This window comes from Ovis canadensis, chromosome 12 (assembly GCF_042477335.2).
Source record: "Ovis canadensis isolate MfBH-ARS-UI-01 breed Bighorn chromosome 12, ARS-UI_OviCan_v2, whole genome shotgun sequence".
Taxonomy (NCBI): Eukaryota; Metazoa; Chordata; class Mammalia; order Artiodactyla; family Bovidae; genus Ovis; species Ovis canadensis.
In genome coordinates this window covers 44328336-44344113 of record NC_091256.1, presented here as the reverse complement: position 1 = coordinate 44344113, position 15778 = coordinate 44328336, and the positions used below count along the sequence as shown (strand labels likewise).

At 36.2% G+C, this 15778-nt stretch overlaps 1 protein-coding gene across 8 annotated transcripts in view; it reads left to right on the top strand.

Annotated features, from left to right (window-relative positions):
- The window catches only part of SDCCAG8 (SHH signaling and ciliogenesis regulator SDCCAG8), a 243423-nt gene that overhangs the window by 68909 nt on the left and 158736 nt on the right, over window positions 1–15778 (top strand). For all 8 annotated transcript variants that reach the window (XR_011247670.1, XR_011247669.1, XM_069545550.1 and 5 more), the window contains exons 10-11: window positions 1824–1976; window positions 13312–13446. Coding sequence is in view for 6 of the 8 variants with exons in the window: in XM_069545550.1 (XP_069401651.1) it covers window positions 1824–1976; window positions 13312–13446 (288 nt within the window). In the remaining 2 variants the exon portion in view is untranslated. The remainder of the gene's footprint in view (window positions 1–1823; window positions 1977–13311; window positions 13447–15778) is intronic.

The window sequence follows — 15778 nt, the reverse complement described above, 5'->3', positions numbered from 1 at the left end:
GGTAGCTACTTCTCATAGAAGGCTATCCACAAAACCAAGTCTCCAGCAACATATTTTGTTTATGTGATTTACAGCTTCCCACTTGTGTTTATATCATTCTGGCTCTAGGCCTTTTACCTGTCAGGATCATTTACTGTTCCTTGTTGCTGAACTGATTAAATTCTCTGAATTGACTCTTTCTTTGTTCTTCATGTTAGCCTAATCTTCAGCAGTTCCTTCCACTGTTCCTGTACCTACTAAGATTGATTCCTGAGTTCTTATTCAATGAAAAACCTTCTAATTAGATACACTAGTTTATATTCCATAATCATTTTATTCTTTCATGATAGTCATGTGCCAGTGAACATTATGAATGTTTTGATTAGGTTCTTAAAAAATACTTTACACCAGAGCAATTGTGTTCCAAAGCACACAAATCTCTAATTAGTAATATTTCAAGCTCCAATGGTTTAAATTATAGAAAAAATATGCTTTTCCATTTCCTTGAAAATCTAATGTAAAATTTCATCTTCCAAACATTTTCAGCTAGAATTGGATTTGGGACTAATGCCCTAGGAGAATCTTTTTTTAGGCATTGTATTTGCTTATCAATTAATCTGAGACAATTGCATTTTATCCTCATATTTTATGCCTAGGAGTATTGAACATTTCCAGAAGAGTTTGAAAGAAGTTAGAGTTTAATGAGTTCATGATACAAGGAAGAAAATTCACATATCCTAGGTATTTATTGTCTGTATTTACTATAGCTTTCACCAGAGGGAAGCATAACAATGCATAAAACTGCAGTGCTTACTGAGACTACTTCCATCTCCATTAATAACTGTAACTATCAAATTATAAGCATACAGTATATAAGTCATATAAGGCTTCAGTTTCTTTCTCTCAATTCAAGGGACAACATAGAGGTTGAGAGAGGAGGATAGTGTGAGGAGACATGAGGTAAGACTAAGAAACCATAGTATGACTTAGGTTTTTCTCTTAATAAGTCAAGCACCGTAATTGTATTTTTTTTTAATTGAGAGTTTGAACTCAATTTATTATTGAGTGTTATACATAAACATATTCTGAATATAGCCAAAAGGAAATTAGAGAGTTTTTATTTCTGTAAACACAGAATTTAGTATAAATTCTGGAAATTTAGTCTAAAGGACAATTACCAACTTTTAAATTGGCAAAATGAAATATGAGACTTCTCATTTTGTAAAACTAGGTAGTAACTGCTGTTTTGAGTCTTTCCTTACCGAAATTTGATTATTACCTAATTTTTACTTTAGCTATTTGTGTAAGGAGAGTGAACCAAATCTTATCTTACGTATATTTAAGGAAACTTGAATACTATATATTAAATAATAGATGCCTTTATGTAATGACAAACACATCTCATCTTAAAATTTTGATGTTATCATTTAAAGTACAAATAATTTTTAACCATGTCCAAATGAAAAATCAGTTAAATTAGATACTTATATATTTTTAGAGTATAAACATGATATATAATTGAAAATACTAGAACATTTTCTGATCCCCTTTTATAAAATTCAAACTCCTCTGTGGCCTTTATCATGGTTTGTTGCTTGGATTTTCTTAGTTGATTAGTTAATATAGCCTTAATTGTGAAAACAAATATGTGAATAACCGTAACTTTTGAATATATGTAATATTTGCATCACCAAGTGGTATTGACAAACAAATATAAAAATATTCTTTTCTCTGACTTTGCATTAAGTTGTAACTATTTTAAGTATTATTAAAGCTTAATTGTCTCATTTCCCCCATATTTCTTCTAAATTCGATGGTTCCATTTCACTGTCTTATTCTGGCAGGCTTTGATCCAATGCAAACAGTTGAAGAATGAGCTGGAGAGGCAGACAGACCGACTTGAGAAAGAACTTGCATCTCAGCAAGAAAAAAGAGCCTTTGAGAAAGAGATGCTGAAAAAAGAAATAACAAAAGAAAGAGAAGAGATGGGCTCAAAGGTACTTAAGAGTTCAATTTGTTATCCACATTGCAGAGGAAATGTTTTTGTGATGTAAGTGATGAGTCTGCAGTCTGCAATTCTTGAATGATCTTTAAATATTTAAATCTTTTAAGTATTCAAGTTGCTTATTAATTCGAGTTCATAAAATTTATCTATTCTCAATGTATTTCTAAATAAAAGTTGTATTCTCTGACCTTTCCAAAGAAAATAATTAGATGTCATGATAGGAAATTGTGAAATATACTCTAATGCTGTCATTCTGTTTGAGTCCCTCTCTGTTTGTCAGAGGAGAGCAGGTGCCCTGCAGATATCCATATTTTAGTTCAACCTTGGTTAAATTAAGGAGAGATTACCCTTTCATTTCATCCCCCCACTCCCAAATTAGACATTGAGAAGATAAACTGCTTGTAAGAAATCAAGTAGCCAAAAAAGTGATGATATGCTTTGTATAAAATAGGTTCTAACAAATTACAAAAAAATGAGATGGTTGGATATCATCACCAACTCGATGGACATGAATTTGAGCAAGCTCCAGGAGTTTGCAATGGACAGGGAAGTCTGGCGTGCTGCAGTCCACGGGGTCGCAAAGAGTCAGACATGATTGAGTGACTGAACTGAACTGAACTGAACTGAACAAATTACATGATGAATAAGTGGAAGAGGGAAATTAGAGGCAAAAGGAACAGATAATATGAGATGGGCAGTGTTTGAAAAACAGTAACAAACTGGAATATAGAGTTTAGTGGAATCTAGTTTTAAAATTGCTATAGTAGAGCAAAACTGAACAAGATGTGGCCCTTGAAGTAACCCAAACAGTGGTTACATGTTCTGTTTGTTCAAAGCAACCTCACAGCTTATACTGTAAGTTCTGTCTTATAATATTCCAAGATTTGAAAATTAACTCATTCAGCAAATATCTACTGATTATCTGCTGTGTGCACGGCAACATGTAAGCCTGAGGCTATATAAAGAGAAAAATCACAAATTCTGCCCAGTGAGTTTTAAGTCATACAGGTATGTGAGGCAATGTAAACTCCCTTGTTTTCTTACCTGTTTTTAAAAGAATTGTACCTGTCAAAACTTAACTTAAAGGTCAGTCTAACTGTCTCCGTTCTATGACTTGGATTGATGATCTCAGCTGGTGAAGAAAAATGCTACAATCTTGCAGATGACACCACCATACCCTTATGGTCTTTGGTGTCCATGGTTCTTTCGGTGCTTTCTAGCAGTCCTCCTATACATTCCTCTCTCTCCTGTTCATTCAGGGATTCAGCAGGTACTAACTGGAGGCCCTGGGAATGTCATCATCACAGGACCAGTGCACTCCCCCCATGGAGTTTATAGGCTAGTGGGAGAGGTAGACATTAAGCACATACTTCCACAAATGAGTTTTTACCACTGCGATAAAAGCATGAAGGTACAGTATAGAGCTACCATGAAAATGCATAACAGGCAAGTATGACTTAGTCTACACAGTCATGAAAGATTTTCCTAAGCATGAGATTTTACAAGTGAGACTCAAAGCAGTTGAGTAGGAAGTGGTCAGGGGAAGAGTTGAGGGGAAGTTTCAGACCCAGAAAAACAATACTCCCAAGGCTCGGAAGCTACAAAGCATAACCCTTTTTGGGAATTTAGAGAGAGTTTAAGTGACTGGAGCATAGGCAGTAAGAGACAGAGTAATGGAAGATGAGTTTGAAGAAATATGCAGGGACCAAATCATGAATGGTCTTAAAATCCATGTGAAAGATTTTAAATGTTATCCAAAAAGTGATGGTAAACCATTAAAGAATTGGTGCTTCCAAATTGTGGTGCTGAAGAAGACTCTCGAGAGTCCCGTGGACAGAAAGGAGATCATACCAGTCATTCCTAAAGGAAATCAACCCTGAGTATTCATTGGAAGGGCTGATGCTAAAGCTGAAGCTCCAATACTCTGGCCACCTGATGCAAAGAGCTGACTCATTGGAAAAGACTCCGATGCTGGGAAAGATTGAGGGCAGGGGGAGAAGTGGGGGACAGAGGATGAGATGGCTGGATGGCATCACCAACTCAATGGACATGAGCTTGAGCAAACTTTGGGAGATAGTGAATGACAAGGAAACCTGGCATGCTGCAGCCATGGAGTCGCAAAATGTCCGACATAACTTAGCAACTGAGCAACAACAATAACAAACCATTGAATGGCTTTAAATTGGGCAGGTCATGATGCCATTTATATTTGAGAAAAATCATCTGTCCATAGATTTGAAGGGGGACCAGAATAAACCTCTTAGACCAAGTGGGAACTAATTACAGTAGTCCAGGTGTGAAATGATGGTATCTAAGACCCATTTTTCAAGGACTATTTCAAATCACTTTAATTCTTCTCAGGTTCTCTACCATACTACCCTTCCCCTCATTCTCAGCGGAGAGCCTCTACTTACCTAACTGACAAAGAAAGTTGGCACCATTAGATGGGAACCACTTCAACTTATTTATTTTTCCCCTCACTACAGCCTAAAGTAAAATTTCACCTGCACTGCAACCCTGCCAGATGGGAGTGACTTCATCCTTTCCTCTTGCTCTGGATCCCAGGCCCCTCAACCACCTCAGGGACCTACTTCCATTTGTTCCCCACTCTCTTCTGAATCTTCAGCCTTTACTTCACTATAGCCTTTTCCTTATCATCAGGAAAATAGTCTCTTTCTTCTAATCCAGTCATTCTCAATCTTAGCTACGTAGAAGTTCCAAAACTCTCATTCACCCAGGCTGAATCTCAGATGAATTATGGGAGAATAGTTGAGGGTGCTCTCAGGTGTCGGTATTTTAAAAAATTGTCCAGGTGGTTCCAGTGTGCAGCCAAGGCTGGAAACCACCTTAGTAATTCCATATCCCTCCTTACTCTTTCCTTTAACAGTCAAATTTCTTGAAAGATTTGTCCATACATATTGTCTTTTGGGGGCTTCCTCTATGGCTTAGTGGTAAAGAACCCACCTGCCAGTGCAGGAGACACAGGAGATGCAGGTTTGATCCCTGGGTCAGGAAGATCTCCTGGAGTAAGAAATGGCAACCCACTCCAGTATTCTTGCCTGGAAAATCCCATGGACAGAGGATCCTGGTGGACTACAGTCCAGGGGGATGCAAAGAGTCAGACACGACTAAGCATGCATTGCCTTTTTCTCACCACTCATCAGTCCACTGCATTTCAGCTTCTGTGCCCATAGTCAGTGAAATTACCATTTCTATGTTCACTGGAGACCTCCTAATGCTATTTTTCATGAATTATTTTTTTATTCTTATTCTCTTTAAAAGTTTCTCTTTCTGTGATTTCTCTGACTCAATATTCTTGATTTGGTAAAATGATGATGTGTGCCTTTTAGGTTAGTCTGAGTTTAAGGTGCCTTTGAGGTAATGAAAGAGACACATCCAGAAAGCACCTTAATAGGAGGTTCTAGAGTTTAGCAGAGAGGTTTAGACTTAGATGTCTCTAGCACTACTGTGGCTTAAAATTTTTTAAAATTTATCTACTTATTATTTTGGTTGTGCTGGATCTTCGTTACTGTACTGTAGCACTGGTGGGCTGTTGTCTCTGGGGTCGCACAGAGTCGGACACGACTGAAGCGACTTAGCAGCAGCAACAGCAGCACTACTGTGGCTTTAATTTCATATACATTGTGCATGAGTGCACGCTCAGTCATGTCCAACTCTTTGCAACCCCATGGACTGTAGTCCACCAGGCTCCTCTGTCCATAAGATTTTCCAAGCATGAATACTGGAATGGGCTGCCATTTCCTTCTTCAGGGGATCTTCCTGACTCGAGGCTTGAACCTGTCTCTCCTGTATCGGCAGATGGATTCTTTTACCACTGAGCCACCTGGGAAGCCCCATATATATGGTATTGATTCCTAAATCTTTAGCTCTCTAGTGAGCTCCCAAACCAGCTTCACTTCCTACCTTCCCTTTCATAGTAGAACTACTGTTCATTCATCCAGCTGCCCAACTCAGAAATCTTGCTGTCATCCTTGTCTCCTCCTTCTCCCTCACCCTGTAGATCATTAAGTTACCCAGTTCCAGAGATTCAGATCCCTACCAATGTTGCCCTGTCTCTCCATCCCACTGCTCTCCATATCTTACCCTTGGATGATTCCTACAGCCCCACGTGGTCTCCTTGCTTCCAGTCTCACCTCCTTCTCATTTGTTCTCTTACCCAAAGATCCAAGGATGCTATTTCTAAAATGAATCCATCAATAAATCAGTCTCTTTCTTTAAAATCCTTTTATGTCTCTCGTTAACCCCATGGATAAAAGTTAAGCTCTCTCTCTTTTTTTAAGATTAATTTATGTATTTTAATTGGAGGCTAATTACTTTACAATATTGTAGTGGTTTTTGCCATACACTGACATGAATCAGCCATGGGTGTACATGTGTTCCCCATCCTGAACCCCCCTCCCCCTTCCCTCCCCATCCCATCTCTCAGGGTCATTCCAGTGCACCAGCCCTGAGCACGCTGTCACATGCATTGAACCTGGACTGGAGATCTGTTTTACATATGATAATGTACATGTTTCAATGCTATTCTCTCACAGAATAGCATTTGCTGTCTCGCATATAGGGTCATCATTACCATCTTTCTAAATTCCATATATATGCATTAGTATACTGTATTGGTGTTTTTCTTTCTGACTTACTTCACTCTGTATAATAGGCTCTAGTTTCATCCACCTCATTAGAACTGATTCAAATACATTCTATTTAATGGCTGAGTAATATTCCATTGTGTATATGTACCACAGCTTTCTTATCTATTCATCTGCCGATGGACATCTAGATTGCTTCCTTGTCCTGGCTATTGTAAACAGTGCTACAATGAACATTGGGGTACATGTGTCTCTTTCAGTTCTGGTTTCCTTGGTGTGTATGCCTAGCAGTGGGATTGCTGGGTCATAAGGCAGTTCTATTTACATTTTTTAAAGGAATTTCCACACTGTTCTCCATAGTGGCTGTACTAGTTTGCATTCCCACCAACAGTGTAACAGGACTCCCCTTTCTCCCCACCCTCTCCAGTATTTATTGTTTGTAGACTTTTTGATAGCAGCCATTCTGACCAGCGTGAGATGGTACCTCATTGTGGTTTTGATTTGCATTTCTCTGATAATGAGTGATGTTGAGCATCTTTTAATGTGTTTGTTAGCCATGTGTGTGTCTTCTTTGGAGAAATGTCTGTTTAGTTCTTTGGCCCATATTTTGATTGGGTCATTTATTTTTCTGAAATTGAGCTGCAAGAGCTGCTTATATATTTTTGAGATTAGTTGTTTGTCAGTTGCTTCATTTGCTATTATTTTCTCCCATTCTGAAGGCTGTCTTTTCATCTTGCTTATAGTTTCCTTCATTGTGCAAAAGCTTTTAAGTGTAATTAGGTTCCATTTGTTTATTTTTGCTTTTATTTCCACTACTCTGGGAGGTGGGTCATAGAGGATCCTGCTGTGATTTATGTCAGAGTGTTTTGCCTATGTTTTCCTCTAGGAGTTTTATAGTTTCTGGTCTTATGTTTAGATCTTTAATCCATTTTGAGTTTATTTTTATGTATGGTGTTAAAAAGTATTCTAGTTTCATTCTTTACAGGTGATTGACCAGTTTTCCCAGCACCACTTGTTAAAGAGATTGTCTTTTTTCCATTGTGTATTCTTGCCTCCTTTGTCAAAGATAAGATGTCAGTAGGTGTGTGGATTTATCTCTGGGCTTTCTAGTTTGTTCCATTGATCTATATTTCTGTCTTTGTGCCAGTACCATCCTGCCTTGATGACTGTAGCTTTGTAGAATAGCCTGAAGTCAGTGGGTTGATTCCTCCAGTTCCATTCTTCTTTCTCGAGATTGGGTTGGCTGTTCAAGGTTTTTTTATATTTCCATACAAATTGTGAAATTATTTATTTATTGCTTTGGGTAGTATACTTATTTTCACTATATTGATTCTTCCATTCCATGAACATAGTATATTTCTCCATCTATCTGTGTCATCTTTGATTTCTTTTATCAGTGTTTTATAGTTTTCTATATATAGGTCTTTTGTTTCTTTAGGTAGATTTATTCCTAAGTATTTTATTCTTTTCATTGCAATGATGAATGGAATTGTTTCCTTAATTTCTCTTTCTGTTTTCTCATTGTTAGTGTGTAGGAATGCAAGGGATTTCTATGTGTTAATTTTATATCCTGCAACTTTACTATATTCACTGATTAGCTCTAGTAATTTTCTGGTGGAGTCTATAGGGTTTTCTATGTAGAGGATCATGTTAGCTGCAAACAGTGAGAGTTTTACTTCTTTTCCAATCTGGATTCCTTTTATTTCTTTTTCTTCTCTGATTGCTGTGGCTAAAACTTCCAAAATTATGTTGACTAGTAGTGGTGAGAGTGGTCACCCCTGTCCTGTTCCTGATTTTAGGGGAAATGCTTTCAATTTTTCACCATTGAGGATAATGTTTGCTATGGTTTATCATATATGGCTTTTATTATGTTGAGGTATGTTTCTTCTACGGAGAAGGCAATGGCAACCCACTCCAGTACTCTTGCCTGAAAAATCCCATGGATGGAGGAGCCTAGTAGGCTGCAGTCCATAGGGTCGCTAAGAGTTGGACATGACTGAGCAACTTCACTTTCACTTTTCACTTTCCGGCATTGGAGAAGGAAATGGCAACCCACTCCAGTGTTCTTGCCTGGAGAATCCTTCTATGGCTGCTTTCTGGAGGGTTTTTATCGTAAATGGATGTTAAATTTCATCAAAGGCTTTCTCTGCATCTACTGAGATAATCATATGGTTTTAATCTTTCAACTTGTTAGTGTGGTGTATCACATTGATTGATTTGTGGGTATTAAAGAATCCTGGCATCCCTGGGATAAAGCCCACTTGGTCATGATGTATGATCTTTTTAATATGTTGTTGTAGTATTCTGTTTGTTAGAATTTTGTTAAAAATTTTTGCATCTGTGTTCATCAGTGATATTTGCCTGTAGTTTTTTTTCTGTGGCATCTTTTTAAGCTCTTTCACTATAATGTAAAGATTGTACATTTTTTCCCCCTCTCTGTTTCTTCAGTCTCATCTCCCTTCTTTTTTCTGTCTTACATTACCGCCATACTAACCTACTTGCACCTTCTCAAATGTGCAGACTTGCTAGTCTGCCGTACCAATTCTTCATTTCAGAATTTTGCAGGGCTTTGCCCCTCCTCTCCCATCCCTGCACCCCTTACCCACCATTGCCTAGAGGACTCTTCTTCCAGCCTCTCTGACTGATGGTTTAGAGTTCTTGACACCATATCTTCTCATAGTCTCCCAATGATGAATTTTTGGGAGCCCCTCCTATGGGCTTCTATATCTCAATTTATTGCAAAATCTTATTGAATTATCTCCCCTAATTTACTGTGATTCCCCTGCATGTATGGTTTGTTAACATCCTAATTGCTTGACACATTCCTCCCACATAAAATGTGCTCAATATATATTTATTGAATGAATACAAGGGGAATACAAGTGGAAGAAAGAAGGCCCCAGGCCATTGGAAAGGCATGCGTGCATGCCTGCTCAGTTGTGTCCAACTCTAGTGACCCTATGGACAGTAGCCCTCCAGGCTTCTCTGTCCATAGGATTCCCCAGGCAAGAAGAACACTGGAGTGGGTTGCCATTTCCCTCTCCGGGAAAGGTATAACTAAAATGCTAAGAGTTCAGAGAATCAGAACAGATTTCTGTCTGCAAGAGATCATGGAAAACTTTGTGGAGAAGATGGCATTTTAACTGAGCATAAAAAAGAAAAAAAAAGGCAGGAAAACTTTATGGAGAAGATGGCATTTTAACTGAGCGTGAAAAAAAAAGGCAGGATTTAGAAATGCAGTATGAGGGGCAGATATACCAATGTGAGTAAGGTGTGGAGGAAGGTAAAGTTGTGAGCTGAGCTTATGTGAGAGAGAGAATGGCATCAAGAACAAAGATCAGCCACTAATTATGCCTAGGAAACTTTTTTCCTGGGTTGTTTAGTGGCAACTTTTGCCTTGCTGAGTACTTTTACTATGTAAAAATATGTTGATGAGAATTCCTGAAAAGAAGAAATGAAGTCTGAAATGTGCCAGGCAATATTCCAGGTGCTTTTATGTATAACTTTCTTAAACTGGTAATTATTTTATAAACAAAAGTGGCCACAGAAATACAGTGCATTTCTGATTTTTTTTGTCCCCATTAAGCCTTATTTGACACTTAATCTCAAGATCCTGCCCCCAAATAAAGATGTATGAGTAAAGAGTTGAAAGCAATCCTAGCAGTGAAGGCAGTACTCTCACAGGAAATGGCAGAATCTTTGAAGTAAAAGGCTTTAGTGTTGAATCCAATTCGACCTTTTTGTGACCTTGAATAATTCATTTACCCTCCAAATTTCAGAGTAGTAAATGACAGATTTGATCTACTTGAAGAATTGATAGAATTAAATAAAATAACGTTTTGAAGTACCTAACAAACTACCTGGCTTAGGGTGGACATTACAAAAATTTTAGTTTGTGGCTATTATCCTTCTCTAGTGAAAGAGTTAGGTCTATTGGGTAGCTTTCTTGGACCTTTGTGTTAGTAAAAGCTGACACATTTTATTATAAAATCCAGCTCTATTTTTTTATTTATTAGCTTAAATGAATTTGGGAAAATTCTTAGTTTTCATTTTTTTCAATAGAAAGTTAATCCAATACATTCCTTTTCCAAGGGGATTAAAAAAGAATATTATCACACTGCCTAGCACGAGAAGTTACTTTAGTAGGAAGTCTCAACAACCACAACATTTTAAGTTCTCATGGTTAGTGTTGGAGCAAGTGTCCCTGCTTTCCTTGTGGTGGGCTTGCTTCTGAGACTTGTATATTCTTTCTCTCTTTTTATTGTTTTTCTTCTTCCCTGTCTTCCTACTGCTTTAAAAATTTCATTTATGTGGGAAGCTCTAGAAGAGCAGATGCCTTCCACCTAGACAGATTTTGAATCATTCCTCCATGAACAGTTCTTGCTGTGAGTTTGCCTGTTGGCATCAGTAATGGTCTTTGGTTGCCCTAAGACACCAAGTTTATTAGTTCAATCAGTTCTTCAGTCTTCTATTTATTGAATGCCCCTGTGGTTTGTGACTTTTCTCAGTTGGTTTCTTGATAATAGCCCGTTGCTAGAGTCCCTAATGCTTGTGCCTTTTTTTATGAGGAATGCCATTTTATACTGTGTTCAATTCACCAGGGACTGCTTCATTGTAGAAATTTCTATCAAGCTCTCCCGTCCTGGGTGTCCTTGTCTCTTGCTTGCCCCTGTCAAAGTTTAAAGGACTTTCCTGATGTCAACACCCTGGCCCTCCAACAGTGTTGCAGCTGTCTGTGTTACTTCTGCCTCTGCAACAGATGTGGGTGGAGAAGTTCCTGCAGTGTAATGTTGACTTCCAGATGGTGGGCATGGGGAAAAAGAAGGTGTGTCAATAGGAGGGGAGGCTCCGGGAAGTGGGTGACAGAAGGGAGCAGACAGGTAGTGGGTAGAGGAAACAAGTGATGGGTGGCAGAGGGAGGGAATCATGTGGAACGTGCACGATTTGTCACATGCTATAGAAACTGACTCGGAATTTTCCACTAGCAAAATAAATGTCTGCACATTTACTTCAAAAAAGCCACACAATGTTAATACATTTGCCATAAGATTCACATAAATAATACATGAATTTTTTAGTAGCTGGTAATTAAAGTTTGTTGTTATTGTAAGGTTCCAGAAAAGCTATAATTACATATTCATAATATGCTTCCTCATGCACTTGAATTTTTAAATTAAGGAAATTTTGTTAGTATTTTTGATTTGTTACAGTTAACTTCTTTTGACCTTTAATTTTTGTTTCAGATTGTAATCTGCATAAGGATAGTTCATAGCTTGGTATTAATAAAAGAAATTTTACGTGCAATTTAGATTTGTAGCCAATTTCTTGATGATAAATGTACAATTCCCCACAATCCTGAGACAAGTTAAATAATACCTCTACTGTCTAAATTAGAAAATAGCTACCTGAGCTCATTATTTTGATATTTTCAATTTTAGTTAGTTGCCAAACGCAATCTTGACTTTTATTACAAACTTTATAGGTACTGATTTCTGTTGTAAAACTGAATTCACACCCATGTTAGTGTACAGTGGTAGATTTTAAATATTATATCAAATATTATGTCAAAATTGTTATCAGTTTTTGTTTTGGCTGATTAAAAACGAATAACTATGTTTTGATCTGGGGGCAAGGTAGCATTTCTTCATCACTTTAAAAGTGCTAATACAAATGAGAAACTGATTGCCTAGAAAAGTTTGACTCACCAGAGCAGAAGTTAAAATGTAATTGCAAACTGAAAACTATAAAGGTTAAATCTAAGGTCTGGAAGGCATTTCTAACCCTTAGAAGAAAAACTAAGCACCTGCTATCATAGAGTCCCTCAGAAAAGCCATTTATTCTAATGATTCAAATTCATCAAACATTAATCATATGCCTCTTAAGGAATATGTTGTTGAGGAACTTCTAGACTAATGAAGAAACAGACAGCAAAAAATGTGACGTCTTAAGCACTGTGCATGTAAATAATTTTAGTTGATAAAGAATATATCAATAAAATTTTAAATATAGTTTAACATGGAGGATAAATTCAGCACCTTTATTCTTGTGTCTGCCTTAATACAAAATTACTAAAATACTTAGTGTTTTTAAAAAATACTAATTCTTATTGAATTTTTCGGATATTAGATATGTCTTTCTAAAGTGCTTAGAAATTCATAAACTCTGGTATTAGAGACTTAGTGTAGCATATGGAAGTTTCTCAAAAAATGTCTGCTCACTGATTCTATTTTTAATATTTAAAAAGCATGGTGGGGCTTCCCTGGTGATCCAATGGCTAAGACTCTGGTGTTCCCAATACAGGAGGACAGGGTTCCATTCCTGATCAGGTAAATAGATGCCACATGCTGTAACCAAAGATCCAGCATGCTGTAACTAAGACCTGGTACAACCACATAAATACGTACATACATATCTTTTAAAAGTAAAAAACATGGTGACTCTAAGTAACAATACTGCATTGTATATTTGAAAGCTGCTAAGAGAGTAAATCTTAAAAGTTTAGGGGAAAAAAGTAATTATGTGAGGTGATAGTCAAGGGAGATTGATGAATTGAGAATGCAGAGTCATGGAGATACCCTATCCACAGGGAAATGACTTGAGTCCAGTGGCCATGCTGAGACTGTTAACTCAAGATGTTTTAAATATTTATTTTGTCAAATGACATTATCATTCCTAAATGATAAAATAAAATAAAAGTCCTACTTTTATTTCCTATTATAGATGTTGACCCTATCTCAGAATATTGCCCAACTGGAGGCTGAGGTGGAAAAGATTACAAGAGAGAAGATATCAGCTGTTCATCAACTTGAGGAAATTCAAAACCAGCTTGCTTCCCGGGAAATGGATGTCACAGAGGTACAAAGAGAGATTTTAGTTTACTAATTATGTAAATCTTTTCTCTGAAAATTTTTTCCTAGTCTGTAAATCTCAGGAAGAAGTCTGGAGTAGAAAATTTTTTTTGTTGTTTTGAGACAGTAAAGATCCACATAATGGTCATTCGGCAAGCATTTATTTATTAGCATCAGGCCCTTTGCTAGGTGCTGCAAATATGAAGATGGGTTAGACACAAACAATGTCCTCAAAGAACTTAAGGGTTAAGTTGTTGAGACAAACTTGTAAATAGGCAAATTTTATTACTTTAATTATTAAGTATTTGATAAAACTTGTATTTCTAAATTAGTCAGTTAGGGGTAATTTTTTCCCCAGAGATGGTATAAGTTTGGTCTTCTCAATAATACTAAAAGACATACATTTATTTACAACATAAAGGTGTGTTTAACATAAAAAAATTCTCTACCTCTCATTCGTTTCAGACCTGTTCTTTAAAATCAAGATTCTAATACTACAACTTCTTATTCTATTGGTCCTTAAATTTATGCTTTACACTATGCTATCACAATGTCTGCGCTGTGGGCATCCACACACTTGTGAACCAGGAACTGAAATGTTTAATGGTCATTAAGTGGCTAAGGTACCTGTTTAAGAAACACTAGAGGTCTGTGTAGACTTCAGTAATCATTGGTTTAAGATGAAGTAACTCAATAGGGAAATGCATGGTGTAATAAATTAAATCAATTTGTTTTTCATCAACACATACCAGATAATTTTGTTAAAATGCACACTCATTTCATATTGTATTTTATTTCTCAACATATTTTCCCAAATTCTGACACATTTTTAATGCCATTATTGCTTTATAACTCAGTAATTTGAATTATCTTTAATATATATTAGGAAAGGAAGCCTAATTTTTCTTTTTTTCCCTTGAATTTATATAGTTCTTCATTTGCTTTCTAAAATTCCAGATAGTTCATGCAAAGCTTAAAATATCATATTTGCCAGTATGATTGATGTGTTTGTGTGGAAGTGGGGGGTAGAAGTAAGAGAATTGGTGCAGAGGGATAGAAATGGTTGACCTGGATGATAGGTGAGAGCTACATGAGGATTTGTAGTTCATTATAAGGAGAGAACTTTCTGTTGAAATATGGACAGTAAAGAATGATTACTCTGTCTTTAGAACTGTTCAAAAGGACTCAAACATCAGGGGAGTGCCTTGTGATTGCTTCCAACTCTGCGATAATATAATCCTAGTTAAATTTAATTTGCTGATTTATTTTAGATGAAACTGAAGTGTTACAAATAAATTTAACAAATGCATTTTAAACCAAAATTAGTGAGGCAGGGAAACTTTAAAAATAAACTTAAGGGATACAATTATTTTAAATAGGACTTAATGCTTAGATAGTTATTATATATAATAATTTTGTACTGATACTGAGTTTTAAGCACCATGGCTGTGTAGTTGTTATGTGTTGGTATTATAATTTGGATTTTTAAATTATATTCTTATATGTAAATCAAATAGATTGAAATAGTGAAGGAAGACAATTAGGGCTCCTCTCATGTTTTTCTGTAGTTCTTGATTTCTAAATTGTACTTAGCTTTGACTAGTAATTTTTGTGCATCATTAATATTTTTTACATTGAAAGGATCAGCTCTCACATATTGAAGATATCTGAATTTCAAATACAGTTTTTAGTAATTTTATTCATTTTTTAAAAACTCTTTGAGGGTCACTGGGTAGAAACTTAGTTTTTCTTCTATCTTGTCACTATAATTTTCAAACACAGACTAGTTTAGTCTTAAGGTATTTTTTATTTAAACATAGGAAATGCATATAGATTTTACAAGATTCTAAAGCTTCAATAATGATGAAACTAATCTCTAAAATTCTAATAATCACTTTGGAGAACTACCAAAATTAAAAAGTTTCAGGTAGAATAGTCATTGGATGATACCTAATTTTAAAAATCTCATATTTGTAACTTAGAAACTGACTTAGCAGACATGTATTATTTGATCTCCCTACAAGTTCTCAGTTGTCTCAGAAGTTTGTAACTTCTTTATTTAGATTTGTCTGCTAGTTGCATTTTCTAAATGTATTTATCTATATGGAGATACCCTGGATTGAAAGAATATGTAAAGGATGATACATAATTTTTAGATACTACATGTGTTTATTATTTAATACTGTATTAAAATCATTTCACTTACATGTATATTTTCCTTTAATGTTAAATGCCATAGTTATTTTAAAAGCAGAGTGGACTTAGTTGCAGTCTGTGATTTTTAATTTTCTTAACTTGAATACATAGTATTCTGCATGGTAAGACTGACACTATCTACA